Raw genomic sequence first — 18,797 nt, 5'->3', positions numbered from 1 at the left:
CAACAGGGGTGGTGACTTAGGTCCATTTTGTGAGGGGACAGTCTCTAAAGCCCTGCTCGCCTTGCTGTGGGGCTACCAGACCTCTCTCAGCACTGGGGAGTCACTGTGACAGCGGCATCTATCCTGCTGTCCTTTGAAGTGCCTCAGCTTCAGTCAGAACTTGCAGCCCCATCTTCCCTAGTTCCTCCTAACTTTGGTCACGACTCTCAGCCGTGACCTCAGCTGCCTGACCTCATGCCTCCTCTGCCTCACCAGTGGTCAGAACTCACCTCCCACCTACAGCCACCCCACTTTCTGGCTTTAGTCCATCCATTATCACCATTTTTTCCTGCTTTCCCACCAGAACAACAAAACCAGAGCTCAGGAAACCTCTCAGGATGGATTTGCTATAGCCAATTGTTTTCTTTCTGATACCAAAGCCAACATGTTTTTTCCAGATGTGTAACACTTTGACACTCAGGTGCTCCTTGTTTAAAAAGAGTATCTAAAAGCTCTGGAACATGTTTTTAAGTGTATCATCTCCATCAGATCTCCTAGAGTTGGAAAGAAAGACAACATTGTTGCATTGTACCAAAAGGCAAACTGCGGACCAGAGTGGTGAGGCGTTTGCAGAAGGTCACTAAGTTGTCCCATCTTTGCCTTGTTCAAATAGATCAGAGAGGATGAGAAAAGCCTCAAGCAGACTTGCTGAGGAAGGCGCAGTCAGGATTGGCAGCTACTGATGACTTAACAGGTCCAGTCCAGAAGCTCAGCTCTCAGCAGATTGTGCTGAGCCAGTTCCCAGGTCAGAAGGAGCGAGCCAGGAGACAGTATGGAGAACTCACCCTCTGGCTAAGATGCAGAGCTGGCTGCTGAGTTCCAAGGAGATTCAATGAAAACACACTCACTGGAAGAGCGAAGTGAGAGAACAGAGCCATCATCTTGGGGCCAACTGTTTCCAATTGTGCTAATGGGGGACTCTGGAGGAGGCGGGCGGGGTCCTGGCAGGCTGTCCTTCCAGCCTGACTCCAACAAGGAATGTGGATCCGCTGAGGCAAAGCGCACTTTGTTTAAAAACTTGGAAACAATCTGTTTCTCTGACTCAATTTCTTTCACCTGTAAAACTAACACCTGTGGTGAGACTGCCCACCTTCAAATCTGTTACCTATGTAGACCTCTTTTGAGCTCCAGACACATACATTCAACTGCCTTCTAGAAATCTCCCCCTGGATGTTCCTCAGCCATCTTAAACCCAACATGTCTCCTTGCTCCCCAAACCTAATCAGTCACAAAGTCCTGCTTACCCCCGTGCCTGACACAGCTCACGTTAATCCCTATGCTCTCTTCCTCCCCAGCCACCCCCTCACCACTGCTCACTTACACCTCTGCAGCAAACACACAATCACTCCCCAGTCTTCAGCCCTGACTCCCTCAAATCATCTTTGCAAATCACTGCCAATGATATTTCTAGAAAAGATCTCAATCTCAAAAGAACGCCACTGCTCATTTTATTCACTCAACAAATACTTATTGAGCACCCATTAAGTATCAATCACTCTCCTGGGTGGAGATTCAACAGGGAACAAAAAACAGACAAAAAAATTCCAGCCTCGTAGAATTCACTGTTCAAAACCATTTGGTGTTTTCAGGAAGAAAAAAAACCGAACTGCTTTTTTTCTGTTCTTCTTCTCCCCAAAGCGCGCCCCGCCCCCCCCCCCCCCCCCCCCCCCCAGTACATAGCTGCATTTTCTAGTTGTGAGTGCCTCTGGTTGTGCTCTGTGGGATGCCGCCTCAGCATGGCCTGATAAGCGGTGCCATGTCCACGCCCGGATCTGAACCGGCGAAACCCCAGGGCGCAGAGGCGCGCGAACTCAACCACTCAGCCATGGGGCCAGCCGCAAAAGTAGCTGTTTTTAACTGTGGCTTTGGGGGAAGGTGTCTAGACACTCTCGAGAGGGTAGTTTCATCTTATAGCCTTTTGTACCACATGAAAAAAATTTATTTTTCATATTTATAATATTATTGCTATTCATTTTTTATTTGTTGCTCCTCTATAAAGCCTTCCTTTCCTCCCCTACAAAACAGAGGTGCTTACTCCTTTCTGGGTCCCAGCACTGCGTTTACCACACTGGATTCTGATTACTTACAAGTCTGTCTCCCCATTACACTCTGAGCCACTTGACGGCAGGCAGTTTATCTTACTAACCTTTGCATGCCAGGTGCCTAGCATTGTTATTCAATAAATATTAGTGGAATAAATGATTCCATAAAATTAAATGCTTATATGCACAGATTTCTGACATATTTCTAAGGTCCAGGGGAGTCTTAACGGTTCACATAGTTCTTCAGGTGTTTTGTGTTTTGATCTTAAGTTAGAGTAAGAGGAAAAAAGTGTTTTCTTAAAGAGCAGCTTGTTCTTGAGTGCCACCTGCTGGCCAAACAGAGTAAAGCTCTTTGGTTAGGCAAAGAACGTGCCTGTGCTAATCAATGCTGAAATGCTAAGCAATTAGTCTACACTGCTGATTTATAGATCTGATAACTCTAGGGTAATAAAATACAAAATTGGACATACATTGTGATAATAAGTATAACAAATATATTTTTTGAGAAGAAAGACTTCCCAGGTTCTTTTAATATTGTGCTATGTAATCATGTTAGTTAATAAAATTCTAAACTCTAGTCTGTTGAAGACATGCAAGCGAATTTAAAACACCACCATTGCCTCTCCAGTGACCACAAAGTTTTTCAACCTGGACCATCTGTGGCTCCTCCTTCTTCAGTCCTTGGGTCGTCTTGCCAATATTTCTGTCAACACATCATTCCCATCCACCCAGAGAAAGAAGCCAGAGTCAGTTTACAAGCTGCCTGTCTCGGTGCTAAGTGAGTTGGATTCTAGTCAATGAAGATTATAGCTGCATTCATTTCATTTATTCAGCAAACATTCATTGCGCACTTTGCTACATGTCAGGCACTGCACTGAGGCTGGCTCCTCATCAATGCCAAATATGGAAAAACCTTACCCATTTGAAGAAAGTGGGAGAAAACCAGGCCTGAATTACTCAAAAATCCCCAAATGGTAGAATAGCAGGTGAGAAAAACTCATCTATTCCTGCCAAGTATTTCAGGAGAGTTAGGCTATGGCTGGAAAACCGAGGTCTTTGGAGATCTATTTCAATGATACAAATAAGAGTGCCTGGTAAATTAACACATCAAATATCTTTATGTACACAAATACTCAGACTGTCTGAAAGCAGTTTGCTCTTTTAAGCAGTTTGCATTAGTCCTGTTAACTGCTAACACAATATTACAAATGGTTGCTTACATTGTTTTTTAATCATTCAAATACAGTAAATCATAGCCTGCCTTCTGTTAATGTATTCCCCACCCATGAATCAGGATGGGGCAGATGAGAGTTTACTGCCCACACGAGTCCCCTGGCCCAGAACTTCATTGTTCCTACTCCAGCTATAGCTCTGCCACGTACCAGCTGTGGAACCTTGGACCTCACACTGCCTTTACATGCCTGTTTCCTCACCTAATGAAATGGAGATTAATAACAACGCCTGATCCTGGAATGCTGAAAAGACGAAATGAGGTAAAGTATATAAGATGCTCAAAACAGCACCTGGCACATAGCAAATGCTCAATAAATCATTAAAGTTATCATTTCATTCAAGACCTGTGCTCTAACTCTGACAGCCCGTGGGAGCTCCTTTCTCTTCTCACTTTGCCTTCTTATTTACTAATACTTATTTTGGGGAGTGTTTTGCCCCCCAAACTATTAAGGGATTATATCTTATGTTCCTATTATAATACCTAGCGTAGTGCTTAGATCCAGTAGAGCTAAGGAATTCACTCAGCCAGCCACTGAGGCAGCCTCCTCTGTCTTGTGCATTTTGGGGAGATGGGAGTGAGGAGGTAGAGGGGGAGACCAGACAGCAGGGCTAACACTGTGTAGTCCCGAAAACAGCAGGAGCAGGGAGAGATGTGGTGCAAACAGGCACTGGCAGTCAGGACTGTCAAAGTGGCAAGGTTTGTCACTGACAAACAGGTGGACTGGGGGACAAGGAGAGGGTGCTAGGAGCTGTGGCCTTGAAGAAGCCCTTTACCGCCGCCTAAGGTCATTTGGTGGGCTTCTCCTCTGGAAGCACACCTCTAGGACCTAGAGGACCTGTGACTTGCCATCCTTGGAGCTGAAGGCACAGCTCAACCAGCTCCTTAAGAGAGTGAGCGTCAGAGCCCAGAGTGGAGGGAGAAAGGGGAGGTGGTCTCAATGGTTCTTCTGAGCTTTGATGCCTCTCTGTCATACTGGTGGCCTGATCACCAACCCCACAGTGAGTACAAGAGACTTTATACCTGGCCTTTTCCAGGATGGAACTGGCCTCTAAGCCAGGTAATTTTTCCTCTAGCTGCTGTCCTATTACATCTTCTTAATTTCTTCTTATGCTCTGGGGTATATTAATCATAATCACTAATACACATATTTATAAAAGAAAAATTAACAGAATGGATCTAGCTAGAGATTTGGTCACTACCCTAAAAGGATTAAGGTTTTTCCAGTTTTCCACTGAAATACCCAAATCCCAGCTGATTGACTTTCAAATGAAACTTCTCTTGCAAAAACGCTTTCTCTGGCCAGCTAGGTAGGACATGCTCAAGTGATCATAACATTTGCCCAAAAGATCCACAAACTCAGCATTCTGACCAAGTCAAGCTTCTATTTGAACAGATGAACTGTGCTCATTGTGGATTTACCCAACCCAAACAGAAAAGGTAAGAGTTGTACCTTTCCTCCTTGTCCTATTTCAAAGAATGAGCTATAGATGTGATAAGATGTGGAGACACTCCTACCTGAACAAGCTCCCAAATTACTGGGTGCACCAGACACTATGGAGATTGCCCTCAAGGAATTTATTATAATTTATAGCAGTTCTAAAAGCAGAAGAGCATAATTCAGGTATACAGCAAGAGAAATAAGTGCCATAAGAACCACTAACGTGAGACAGGGGCTAGGAAGGCCCAGTCAGCACCTGTTTATACAAGCTAAAATGCTTGCTATTTACCATGTATGCAAGAGGGAGGAGCAGCACTGAAACATTTTCAGCTGGGATAACAGCCACATGGCAAAGTACTGAGACAAGTACCCTGAAAGAGGACTCAGGATGGTTTGGAGAGGGGGAAAGGAAGCTGGTGGTTACACCAGGAAGAAATGAGTGAGGCGTGCACACACCATCCAGGCAGAATCCTAGGATTGGTCTGGGAAAATAAAGCCACATCTCTGAGAATCAGACAAGTGAGACCCCCTTGGTCCCATCTGTCCCCGTGACAATCCAGCCCAGGACCCAGGCCCCCATTCCCCCACCCGGATACCAGATGCGCCGTCTCAGTCGCACACACCCTCCCTCCAAGAACCCGCCAATGACAACTTTGATTCTACACTCAGACAAATAAACCCACATTCTAAAGGTAAAGATGCCAACACCGCGACAAGCTTATCAAAGGAAGCATCACAAAATTAATTTGGAAGAGGAGGCGAAAACAGAAGAGAAATCATTAGAAGACTACAATTAAACTGCTACTTATTACCAAACTGTACATCATTCGAAGCTACTAGACTGCTACGAATAACGTACACTTGGGTCCAAAACACAAGCCTCTCCCCATTTCTGACATCTCATACATTAAGCCATGTAAACAGAGTGGCAACTTACTATCCAGGAGGCTCTGAAGAAATTTCCGGAGTGGGGCTGACTGCTGAGCTCTGTAAATGTCAAAAAACAAAAAAAAAGAGTGTAGATGATTTACTTTGACTCAGATATTTCAAGCCAAGGGGTCAAAGAGAGAAGTCCCTTTCCTTTCCTAATTTAGATAAAAGACCTCTGGGAGACAGGGAGCCTGGCTGGAAAGGTCTCAGTGCTTGTGGAGGGCGGTGCTCTTTCTCTGGGAGGATTTCTGGGCAAGCGGCCTCTCTCACACTCTGGCCTTCTGCCTCCCAGTGGCTGCAGCCAAGCTCTCCGGGTGGGTGAGGAGATGGCCTACTCATTATATTTATCTTCAGTCGCAGGCCCATTAGGTGGCTTGGCCCACCATATGGGCAACATGCATTAGTGACATGGACAGCACAGCCTCCACCAGCTTATCCCCAGGCCTCAGACCACCCCCTGCCTAGCCCACCACAGACCCCTTCATGCGCCCCAGATGCCACATCCAGAGAGAGGGTCACCCGACACTTTAGGTGCAGAATGAACAGAAACACATTTGAAAAGACCATAATATATTTAGATAATTTGTTTACCCCTGCAGATTCAGAAGTGTGGAAATGGGGAGAAATACAGTTTCACAAAACCTATTAATGATCACTTCAGCATGAGTGGGGGAACATTGTATAAAATTACAGGCCACGATGCAAAAGGAAGAAAACAATTAAACAAGAGCTCCATGCAGAGATACAGCAACATAATTATGTAGTTTAGGGTTTCTGTTGTTGTCGTGGAGAGAAAAAGGCAAAGGGCTCAATATACTTGTTTTTAAAAATAATGTGCTAGTTGAATAAATCCATGAAAAAGTCAACTTTTAAAGGTACTCCTATCCTATTAATGACCATTTCAAAGAAAACAAGCTATCTGAAGGAGGAGAGATATTTGGGAAAAGGAGAGAAACACCAGGAGAAAGAAAAGGAAGAGATTGTGAAACAGGGAGGAAGAGATGACAGGAGGGGAGGCAACTTCATCAGGGCTCACTCACCTGGCCCTCAGCCTGCTGGGTCCTTTCATTTCTGAGGGCACCTCTGCCCCCTCTCCTCCCCCAATATTCCTCAGAGAAGGCTCCGCTCTAATCTCTGCATTCATCCTCCCAAGTCCTTTTGCCTGCACTGGTCTCTCCTGCCCATCCTCTCCTGGAGTCTCCCACCCTTGGCACGTGTCCCATTCTGGGTCTTCATCTACTTTTGAGGGTGATGCCCCTGTCTTCGTCTTGGAACTCCTTTTGCAAAACCCTGCTGGGTCCTCTGGGAACATCCCACCCCTTTCCTTCCTGAGAACATCTTTCGATCAGTGCTGTACCCCTGGGGGATCCCCTAATTCCTCACCACATATTCTAGGTCCCATCAACTGCGCACCCAGCAACCTCCAAAGTCTTTAGAAGCCTCTTGGTTATCAAATCCATGGACCTGTCCTTGGAGTCTATCTTTCGGGACCTCTCTGGAGCAGTGGGCAGTTCTTATACTTTCTCCTCTTGCTCCATCACTCACTTTTCCTTCTACCTCTCTGAACTCTTCTTTCTCTGACTCTCCCCTTCTCCTCTTCCATGTCATCCAGCATCCCAATGGGTAGTTGTTGGTCTCTCATCCTTTGTCTCAACACGAATGAATTTTACATCTACTCTAGGTCAGGTGTCTTCATCTGCTCCCAGTATGTCAACTATCACTTCTCTTCAGGTGACTCCAATTGACTTTGTAAGCCCCTGCCTCTCTCAGGAAACCTAAGTCCTATATTTCCAACTGTCTACTGGATATTCTGTGATAGCCAACCAGTCCCTCAAAAATAACTATCTAAAGCAAATTCCTTCATCTTACTTCTGCAATGATTTTTCTCCCCATCTTTCTTATGTGACATACTGATGTCTCCATTCTTCCATGTTCCTAGCCAAAATCCTAGAGTTGTCTTTGTCTCCATCCCATCCCCCAATTCTTTGCTGTTCGCACAAATTAGTTAAAATTTCCCATTGCAATTTCCTCTGAGATCCCTCTCACATCTACTCTTCCCTTCCCTTCATGCTGGTGCCCTGGAGTAGGGCCTCTTATTACTACATGCCTGGACTACCACAGTAGCGTTCTTGCCCTCTCAACCACCAAATGGAAGTTTTCCTTTTAATTCAGCCTGTCAGAGTGATGACACTAACCTTCCTAAAACACTTCCTGAATTACATCAATGGTCTGAGGGCAAAATCAATCATCTCCTTAACCATATTTTCTGAGCCTCTACAATCCACGGTCAACTCTCTTTCCCAGACCTACCTCCCACTATTGCCACCCCAAATCTTCTATTACAGCTGAATTCATCTACTTGATTCCTTAAATACATCCTAAACATATTCACTTCTGTGCTCTTTTCCGTATCTTAAATGGCTGCCCCCTACTTTCACCATGTACCTAAGTTCCATCCATCCTTTAAGATCTCAGCTAACTCCTCTGAGAAGTCTCCCTGATTTTCCTCAAGATTTCTCTTTCTCCTGGTACTTACAGCTTATACCATTCATTCAGCTCTTAGCAGGCACTGCTGTGTACTGCTGGAGATCCTTTATTTAGAAGTGTGACTAAACTATCATGATTCTGAAGGCAAAGTCCATTTATTGTGTGATTTAGAAGCTCCCTCAGCATGTCTCAAACATATCTGGGACAAATGGACAACAGGTATCTGAAGCAACAGGAAGATGATTCATTTATGCATCAGACACTTCTCTGTGCCCATCCTGCCCCAGGCAGGGGTCTAGCACCAGCAGCCATGTCTGCCCTCAGGGAGGCTGCAGTTAGTTCAGCTGCCTCCCTGCCTCTCTAGCTGCCTTTCCTCCTCACATGTGTCACAGAAGCACTCTTGTTATTTTAGACTACTTTGAAAAGTGCCCCGATTCATTTTTGGCTGACCTGTAACCTCAGTGCTCCCGTCCTGCCCAGCTCACGTTAGGACTTACCTGCAGGCACAGTTCTCACTGTAGAACCAGCTCAAACCTTCAGTCCCACAGGGGCTACAGCTGGTTCCAGACTCCACCCTGGTTGGAAACTCTGCCCCCACTTTCCCCACCCCATCACTTACTGCCTTGATTGCGTGCACTCTGGCTCCCCGTTTGTGCCTCCTCCAAGTTCTGAAGGAACTGCTGGCTGGCCCCTCCTTCAGTGACCCTGGATTTCTGAACCCCAACTCCCCTGATGTGCCCGCAGTTCCCTGGCTTCTGACCCTCCTACCCAGGCCCCCTGGCTGCTGCCGTAATCCCCTGGTATTTTTTGCCCCTGCCCTGGTTTGAGTCTCTGGCACTCATGACTATTCGTACCCAAACCACTCATGCTGGTGGTCTGGCCCTCCGTGTCTTAGCTCTGCTTAAGTATAACACGGCCCATTAGCATTTTCCACTTTTCCTGCCATAGCTTGTGGGCCTTCCTAGCTTCTTCGGCAGTGTCTGCATTCCTTTTTTATTTTCTGTAAAGATCCCCTTTCCTTGCAATAGCCTCTTTTGTTCTGTCAGGGAGCCCTGGGGGCAGTTTTCCAAACATTTGGGGATTTTTCCCCCCTTGGGAACAGATTTACCTTGGACTCTCTCTCTCTTTCTGACATATCCTTTAATAAACCACATTTGACACAGCTCCCTTTAAAAATATCAGTGCAGGTTGAGTTTCAAATGCTTGCTTGCGGCCAGGCTGTCTGGCCTTTGGAGCACATTTTTTCATTGAGAACCTTCTGACCTTTGAAATTACAAATACTATTACTCTGACAGTGCCAGGCACATAAGAGGCACTCAAATCACCACTGCTGTGTTTTTGAAAATGATCTCTGAGGTTGGTATCTCCCAGGGCTGCAAAAAAAAAACAAAAAACAAAAAACAAAAAAAAAACACAAGGGAATTGCCCAAAATATGGCTCCCTGAAAATTCAGAGAAGGTATACTGAGGGGAAGGAAGGGAAGTTAAAAGAGTCACCCTCTGAAAGCAGAGAAAGAGAATAAGGCGGCGGGGTAGCAGTTTAAATCACCAGCCACTCTGCATATATTTGAAAAATCCCCTTTAAGGAAGATGCCAACCTCAAAAGAAATCCAGGCAAAAATTAAGTCAGGGGAAGAGGAATCTACAACACAAGTCAGAAAGCCATGCAGCTTAAAAATAACCAGCAGCACCGTTCATCACCTCAGCTACATCAAAAAGCAGAGAACAACGAAGAAAACAAAACAGAGCTTGAAAAAGAACGGACGGCAGGAGAAAAGCGGGGAAATACCTGGGCCAGCTCTGCACTGGGTGTTTTATTAAGCGTCTCCATTTTTTCTAAATCTGCCTCTAACTCTGTCTGGCAGAGGTTGAGATCTTTTTCTAGGTTAGTCTGGTTCAAGAAAGAAAAGATGGGAAAGAACGTTTTAGTTTAGAGGAAAGGCAGGAAGAATGGAAGGTTAAGTTTGAAAAATGAATTTGTTTAGTGTTACACATTAATAAGGCAAAGATGGCATGACTCAAACACAAGGGCTCACTAGAAATTAGTTAAAGACAGGAAAACAGGGAATGCAACATTAGGCATATCAAATAAATCCTGAAGTTATCAGAGCTTGAAAACTCTAATGCTACTTGCTAAAGAGAGGAGCTACAAATACCACAAAAACCTACCTTTAGGGAAATACCTATTTTCTCTCTTTTCAGAGTATGGTGACTGTGACAAATACTATATGTCAGAAGAATAAGTCATTGCTTTAAAAACCTCTAGACATTAGTGTAAGTCTTAGAGACTTTGTTAAATAATTTTATCATCAAGCCAAAAAGAAATGTTATTAAGTTAAAAAAAAAAAGTGATAACACAAAAACCCCACAACACACTCACACTAACCAGGCTAGAGAGCACACACACAGCCCACGGAGGAGGCACGGAGGAATTACCTTTCTATCCTCTCTAGGAAGGATAGAGCAGTCTCCAGGAGTATAATCCCATATCTTTTTGGGAGGCTGACGGGAAGCAGAGGAGGAAATGAAGAAATGAGCATAAAGACATAAAGACAAACACGGAGACTGGCTCAAACAAAGAGGGGCACACTAGGAGAACCATATCAACACAGGAAAGTGAACTCAAAGCAAAGGGGCGGATGCTCGGCTACCCAAGGAGGCCACCTAGGGACCCTGCAGAACTTGGGAGCTGGAAACATTAACTGGGAAGTTTGTTTCTATGTCTGTGTCTCAAGAGTAAATCATTGTTGGACTCTAAATATTGAAAACTTAAGGAAAAAGGGGAAAAAAACCATTGACACCAATTTGAACAAAAATAGAACCTTCTCAATTCCTCATTGTTCTTTTCAAACTAAGACTGACACTGAGATTCTATATAAGTGGATACATCAGAAGATTGAAGCAATCTTCTCCACTGTAAAATTCATTATGTGTTAATCAATGTGTGAATTTGGAGATTTGGCCAATGGAGGGTAAATTAAACTAAATATGCTTTCTGTGGTTTGTGGCAATGAAATCCACGTACAAAATGGGTGTTAAATATTGCACTGTATAACTAGACAATTCCACTAGACAATTTTAACATGTCGTTTTACAGTTTAACTAGACTTTGATAACATGGCTACTGCTAGAGCCATACCTCCCATCTCCCCCAGAGGACAGAGTTTATACTTTGAATTTAAACAGCAGACTGCAAGGTTATTTTTCTTTTCTCCTTTCATTCTTCACGTTAGAATTAGAGCTGCATTCCTGAGACAGAAATCTGCCAGGAGGACTGTCCTAAGTTTAATGAGGGAGGGGCTCAGAGGGTAGGACATCCAGAAGTTACAAGTCACTTCTAACTCTGGAACCTCTCTCCGGCCAAGCAGAGCTTCTTGTTCTGCCTACTTAGACTTGAAGCTTCTTATACAATGACCTCTGCGAAGAAGAGATCATTAATAGCTCTTAGAATTTTGTACAAATTTCATGATAACCAACTCTGTGGAAGCATTCAAACTGGTTTACATTGTGACATTTTGCCTTGAGCTTACTTATAGAAATCGTATCAATTTCTGTAAAAATTAGAGGAGGAAAAGGAAGAAAAAGTTGACACTCAGGCTCTTGGTAATGAATTTGCAAAAGAAAAGCAATCTGATTCCAAGGTAAGTTCAACACTGACAGCAACAGGTCAGTAATGTCAGCTCTGCATATGTACGTTCTGCAATTTGTAAGTAAGTGCTATTAACAATTATCACTCATCTTTAAACACTTAATACACTTTCATCTGGATTGTTCATCTGGAGAAGCAGACTTTTTAAAGCCACTTATGGTACCCCTACTCATTTCTTTACTGCAGAAAACTAAGACAGTGTTTACAAATTAAATTAAATTGGTTTTAAATAATACTCCCCAAAATGGTCTCTGGAGTCTTCAATTATTTGATATTCTACAACGACTTATTAGAGCTAAAAGGTATTACAGTCAGGATCTTGCTGAATTCTCAGCTCATTTTGGGGGGCCTTTAAGTGAAGGGGCTGAGGAAGAAAGGAGTTAAGGTAGACGTCTCGCGTCACAGTTCTGACAGGCTTTACTCACTGGGTGGGGGGGCCCTGAGGTGGTGTGGAATCAAAAGTAGAAATCATGATTCACATGATTTAGTAGTTTTAATTTCATTCTGCTTCTGAACGACTGAAAAACCTTCCCAAACAACTCCCATGGTTTACACCACTTTTATTTATGTCTCTTACTCTTTTATGGTCTAAAGTGATTGGGGTAGGAGAGAAGAAAACCTTTCTCCCCACTCCACCTTCTTCCCAAACCTTGGGAGTAACATCCAGTCATCAGCCTGGTTCAACTAGATAACAAGCCCACCCTTAGGATGCCTCAGACCGTAAGGAACTGTTCATCTTAACACTGTTCCTCAGGATATGGGCATTGACTAAGTTATTTTGGCAAGTCTTCAAAAGTATTATCTTTTATTACTTGAAAAGAGCTACACAATAAGTAGTAGTCCCATTTAAGAAGGACTCTAAGGTCTATGGAAGGAACACACACGTCTTCAGGGAAAATGCCATTTTGGAAAAGCATCTCTAAGTCTTTAAATAATTAAGAAGCAGAACAACAGGGTCGGGATACAAATTATAGGAAGGTCCCAATACACAAAGGGACTGTGTTCTCAACATTTATTTGGATTGGTCGTGTGGCGTCCAGACTACAGTTTCCAGTAGAAACAGTGTTAATTTACTGAGCTCTTCACAGAACCTATTTATTGTTTGCTGGGACTGAAAGATTGTCCATTGCTAACAAAAATGGAATTATTTGCAATGTTAGATTTAGTAAAACAAACCAATCACGATTAATTAGAAAATATTGTTTCATAATGTTTCCTAAAAGCTGATATTTCAGATAAAATTAATTTATTCAGCAAATGAGGAGATGACTAGAAATTTGTGGATTCTGAAAGGGACTTCAAAAACCAATGGCACAGACTCTTTTTATGCATAATTTAAAGCTAATACCTTTTACTCTCCCTGATGAAAGTATGGCATTATTATTACATATATCAGTCATGGTCTTTTTTTGAGGGGGAGGGGAATTACACATATTAACAGAAGCTTTTGTGAGATAATTGGGCAGGTTTTAAGAAAAAGAAGAAAAGGAAAAGGGTTAGGATATTGTTAACTATTTGCACATGGAAAAGATTGCCTGCGGTAGACTTCCTTGATGTCTGAATGACAGACAGCAGGGAAAAAAGGGAGAGAAAGGAGAAGGGAGGTCTTCAAAGCTTTGGGGAGGGGAGGAGATGGCGCAGACTTCAGGTTAGATGCTTCCCTCGCCACTGGTCAGTAGGTGGCGCTGTTCATCCATGACAGCTTAGCCGCACCAGCAGACAGCGTCTAGGAGGGGCAGGACGGGAGAAACGCCTGTTCCTACAAGCAGGTTGTTTGCAAGCCAGGTGCTCCTAACTCCGAAATACCTCAACTTTTAAACAAAGCTCAGCATAGCTAAATCAAATTCCTAATTCCAGAGCATCAGCTTAATTTCTCTTTGTCTTCATCTTAATGAAAAATATACACAATGGAATTTAACATTTTACTGAACTATAAAGTTAATTCCCATCTGCAAACAAAACTATCCTTCTAAATCATAGTGATTCAAATGCTGGATTCAGTGCTTAAAGTCTCACACAAACATCTAATGAAATGTTTTATTTTTATACACTTAATCTCCCTCCACCTGTAAATTCTTTTTGCAGCTGTAATAATTAAGACTTTAAAGTAACTGGAGTTTTAAAGTCAGTTTCCAATCACCTCCAGTGGAAAAATGAGGTCAATTCTCCCTTCTGTTTGATACTCATTCAGGTGCGGGCCTAAGAAAATCCTCCTTTAAGTGCCAAAATTCAGTTTGTACCAAAGCCAACTTAGACACATCTCAGGCAAGCTGCAGAAGAGTAGGCTGAACACTAAATTTGCCAGAATTCCTAACTCTCATGTCAAATGTTGGGAAATATTATCCTAATTCATAGAAATCGTTCCCTAAGAGTCACCTGTAATGGGGTTGAGTTCATGGATCACATCTACACAGAGAGGCATTTTTTGGCCTGCTAAGCACTTGCCTTGCACGTGTAATTTCAAAACTTCTATTTAAAGCAGTGACACTGCTGGTCTTCTCAGGGGGTAATGCATTTTCCTGCTTGTCTTCAGGATGCCATAAAGACTTTGGTCACAGAGCTGAACCAATGGCCGAAATAATGCCATTCACAAGGTGGGTGATAATTATTGCTAGTGGTGGGAGGTCCTAAGACAAGAAATGATTTAGTCATGTCTCCCTGGGATCTTCTGGCAAAAGAAATACTTTCAGAGCTCACTGGCCTTTCTTGGTGAAGTAACGCAATGGAAAGCTTACAGGTTGTAGTGAAAAATGGACGAGCCCACCATGGACGTCTGACACGGCTGCTCCCCACTTCCTGAATTCCTTACGAATAGATCTGATTCTTTAGCAGCAACAATGCATCAACAGCATTATTTTAAAAGGTGTCTATAACCACTGAAGCTATTAAACTTACCGGTTTCCCAAACTCCAATTCCGAAAAGAATTTATACCAAGGTTCATTCTTTAAATCTATCTCTTCTGGGCTTATATCCCGACTCTATAGGGGTTGGTGATAGGGAAATGGAAGAGAGAGAAGGATAACATTATGCAAAGATTACATAGGAACAGGCCAGTAGAGATGCAGTGGTTTCCAGGTATATACAGCAACTGCATTCAACAGCAGCAATCATCCATTTTTTACTGACACTAGCAAAATCAGGGAGCTAAAACAGGTGGGAGAGGATGGGTCTATAAAATCAAGGACACAGGGCCAGCCCCGGTGGCCAGTGTTAAGTTCAGCACGCTCTGCTTCAGTGTCCTGGGATTCGGTTACGAGGACAGACCTACACCACACTGTTAGTGGCCATGCTATGCTGGCGGCCCACATACTAAAAAGTACAGAAAGAGTGGCACAGATGTTAGCTCAGGGCAAATCTTCCTTAGCAAAAAAAATAAAAAAATAAAAACAGGGACACTGAGGTAGGGAGCAGTGGGTGAATCATTCTCAGTCCTAAGGCAGAAGGCAAATAAACTGAAGATGGAGAATTCTGCACCATACTGCTTCCCTCCGCAACAAATCGGAATACAGGCATAACAATACTCCTCGACGATTATCTGTATTGTGGGAGAAAAAGATTTCGTCTTTACAAAGAACTACCAGTTAGGAGCAAATTACCTGGTGAGCACACCAAACATTTAGTCATCTATGCCAGGTGAGTAGAGCAAACCATTTTTAAGGGCTAGTACAGTTTTAGTACTTCTTTGCAAGGCTGCCTTAAGATTTTCAAAATAAATGCAAATACTGACACTTTACAAAAGCCAATTTGTTAATACTGCATCTTTAATGGCACATGAGTACGTGAGAAACCATGTCCCACACACAGTAAAGTGAAAGATGATATAAGTAAAAACAGAGGACACAAGTGAAAAAACATTTTTAACAAGCACCTGTGTGGGATGAATACAGACAGAATAAACTTTGTGTTCTAACAAATAAATGTGAAAGAATTGGGAAAAAAATAAAGGGAAAAGCTGAACAAGACAGATAACAGAACAACAGGGGGGAAAAAACTTCTGGGTTATGTTACACAAATAAGTTAGATTTCCCACTTTATATCACCCTGAGAGGTACTTCACACAGACTGATAATTTGATTCCGTGGGATTTCATATTTAATATTTATGAAGTTCTGGTACCTTGCTCTGTGGAATAACATGTGTTTCTGGAAATAATTAGCTGGAAAATGAATGCCTGGAAAGCAAATCAGGTTTCCCCTTAATAAACTGAAGATACGTTCACATCAGACAAAAGTGTTAGAGGCTCGTGGCTTAATTAAACTCATTTATGTATGTACGTTTCAAAAAAAAACCTTGATAGTCATAAGAGAGAGAGAGATGGTGATTTTCTGACAACAATATGAAACAGAAAATGTACATTTTCCAGGGAGATTGAAAACAACATATAAGAAACCTCACTCTCTCAGGGCTACAGCCCTCAAGGAAGGAGGCTGCCAGGCCTGCGGCCACATCTTCAGGGAGACCGCTTCCCAGAGCAGCTCCTCCTGGACCGTCTCTCAACGCTCGGTTAACAGCCCTTTCACAGCTTGTAGCAACGGCTTAAGCTTTCTTGGTGACCTTTACCAATCCCTTCTTCTAAAATCCTTAGAAGAATATTTGCCATTATTTCTACTTTTGCTTTAAATAGAGGAAGACATGGCAGAGAACTTTTCTTTAACTGAAATCCACTGCATTTAAGTTCGTTGAAACCAGAGGACAACACAGAGTCTGTCCTCTTACATCCAGACTGAAACCTCCTCCAATTGTCTTTAGGAGGTTAGGGCTTAAATCTTGAAGGAGAAGGCGTGCTCCTTCTCAAGGGACTCTGTAATTATGTGAAATAATGGATTCTAAATGGATTCTGTATTTGTCCAGTGAAATGAGACAAAGTACCTACAAGGACACAACTATTCAGGCAGGACTGTTTAGACACTGGGACATCCTAGATCCTTATATGATGGGTTTTCATGAAACTTATTTCATGTTTATTATTTTACGAGACTATTTATAAACTGCTCTCTGGGAATAGGTTAAGTTTTGGGGTTTTAAATAAAACGTACTAACTCTGGCAGGAAAGTGCCTGAATGTTTTGGTACTCAGTCCTGAATGAATTAACCCACTTTACTGCCAAAAGCTGTTTGCAGATTGTTTTACTGCCGAGGTTAACACTGCATCAAGAACTGAATCAGGAGGTATGTCCGTCAGCTCGGGCCTGAGAACTGAATCAGGAGGTATGTCCGTCAGCTCGGGCCCGGAGCACTGGCCTCAGTCCTCTCAGCTGCCCGAGAGAAAGTTAAAAAAGCAACACCACACAGCACTAACATCTGCATTTGATTTTGCCATTTATAACTCAGCTGTGAATCCAATTATGGGATGGACAAATAGAAAACGTCCTTCTGGATGCAGAGCGGGATCTCTGCACTGGCAGGCAGGGCAGATTCCTCAATGCCAGGTTACGTTCTCTGCCACCCTGGGCTATTCTTTCCTAGCTCGGCAAAGTTCTTGGGAAGGGCAAGTGACTTGCTAGGAAAACGCCTGATTCTCCTCAAGGACAGTCTTGCTGCTTAGACAGGAGCCAGAGACCAGTTTCAAATTTTAATTAAATCAATAATCTGAGTGTGGTACATTCATTTGCCCAGCACTTTATAATGTTCATATTCTTTGACCCACATTACTGCACTTGATCCTCTCACTCGGTAGAGGTGGGCAGGTCAGATTAAGACTTCTGTTTTACAGATGAAAACTCTGAGGTTCAGAAAGGTTAAGTGACTTGCCCCAGGGCATAAGGCAGAGTCAGAATTTGAACTCAGAATCCAGATCTTCCACTTCCTGGTCCAGTGGTCTTTGATCTATACTGTATTCCACTTTTCACATTCCCCAGGAGAAGGGGGTAGACCCACTAAGTTTGCAAATAATACCAAGCTAAAGCAGGGTAAGTGACAAACTTGAAAAGCCGGGAAGGAATTCAAAGTGACCTGACTATGAACTGGGAAGAAACCAAATTGGTTGTATACTTTGAAATATATATTGTGTCTGTAACTGCTCTTTTCACATCTGACCTTCCCACTATACTCCTATGGGAGCAGGGACCCCAACATCTAACCCAGGGCTTGACACATAAAATTATTATATATATATTTGTTGAATTGAGCTAAAGTTCTGTAAGGGACTCTGGAGGAAAGCAAAGAGAAGAAAGCCTGAAAAAGGCCATTTCTGACAAAGGAGGGTCTGACTAACAGATCTCCAATTCCGAGGCCAGAAGAGAAGAACGTGGACTCATACTACGATAAGAGGGGGCCACGTAGTTACGAAGAACTTCATATGAGTTTTCCAAGTAGCTGAACAGGTCATGATGGCTATAAACCTCCTGAGGGGGATTTTGAAGGTAGTACAGTGTTTCATCTGTCAGGGACGTTCACTCCAGCGACAAGATGAGCTCTAAGGTGGCCTTCACAGTCTACCACTCAACCCTTCCTGCAAACAAAGAATAGATGTGTCTACAAGGTCACAATTTAAAATGCAGACATGAGTACCTCGAATTAGGAAAAAAGCGTTATTTTTTTTTCCCCAAAAGGCGTTGTGCATTTCTGAGAGTAAATTTAGATTCTACATCTGTCACTAGTTACCATACTTATTCACAGTTAATAATAACAAAAAAGCATGTGCGCGTGTGTGCATGTGTGTGTGTGTGTGTGTGTGTGTGGTGGTTGGGTGGGGGGTGTCCTCAAATTCTGGCATACCAGATATTGGATACCAAAAGGCAAGACTCACATTCCAACTTTTCTGTTCATGTGGCCAAAAGAGCAGGAAAAAAAATTCAAAAATAAAGGATTAATTCAATGACTGTGAAGAGTAGACTGTGAAAAAATAGAGATTTGACTGAAATTTCTTTCTAAAATGGAAGAACAGTGCTAAATAGAGTGAAAGGCACTAAATCAAACAATTGGACAGTCATGTTCCTCCCTGCCCCGCCTTTGGCGTTTATGTCCCATTACTGGATCA

At 43.0% G+C, this 18,797-nt stretch overlaps 1 protein-coding gene across 50 annotated transcripts in view; it reads right to left on the bottom strand.

Moving 5' to 3' along the window:
• SORBS1 (sorbin and SH3 domain containing 1) overlaps window positions 1–18,797 on the bottom strand; it is a 219,639-nt gene that overhangs the window by 41,792 nt on the left and 159,050 nt on the right. For 32 of the 50 annotated variants that reach the window (XM_070561112.1, XM_070561217.1, XM_070560916.1 and 29 more), the window contains 4 exons: window positions 14,714–14,797; window positions 10,606–10,671; window positions 9,959–10,060; window positions 5,691–5,740 (listed from right to left, as the gene is read on the bottom strand). In XM_070561112.1, coding sequence (XP_070417213.1) covers window positions 5,691–5,740; window positions 9,959–10,060; window positions 10,606–10,671; window positions 14,714–14,797 — 302 coding nt within the window. The remainder of the gene's footprint in view (window positions 1–5,690; window positions 5,741–9,958; window positions 10,061–10,605; window positions 10,672–14,713; window positions 14,798–18,797) is intronic. The other 18 variants (XM_070561228.1, XM_070561222.1, XM_070560956.1 and 15 more) reach the window with 2 other exon arrangements.

The sequence above is a fragment of the Equus przewalskii genome, chromosome 1 (genome assembly GCF_037783145.1).
Source record: "Equus przewalskii isolate Varuska chromosome 1, EquPr2, whole genome shotgun sequence".
In the NCBI taxonomy this organism is placed as follows: Eukaryota; Metazoa; Chordata; class Mammalia; order Perissodactyla; family Equidae; genus Equus; species Equus przewalskii.
The sequence above is the reverse complement of the archived record's forward strand: the minus strand, read 5'-3'. Positions and strand labels throughout refer to the sequence as shown.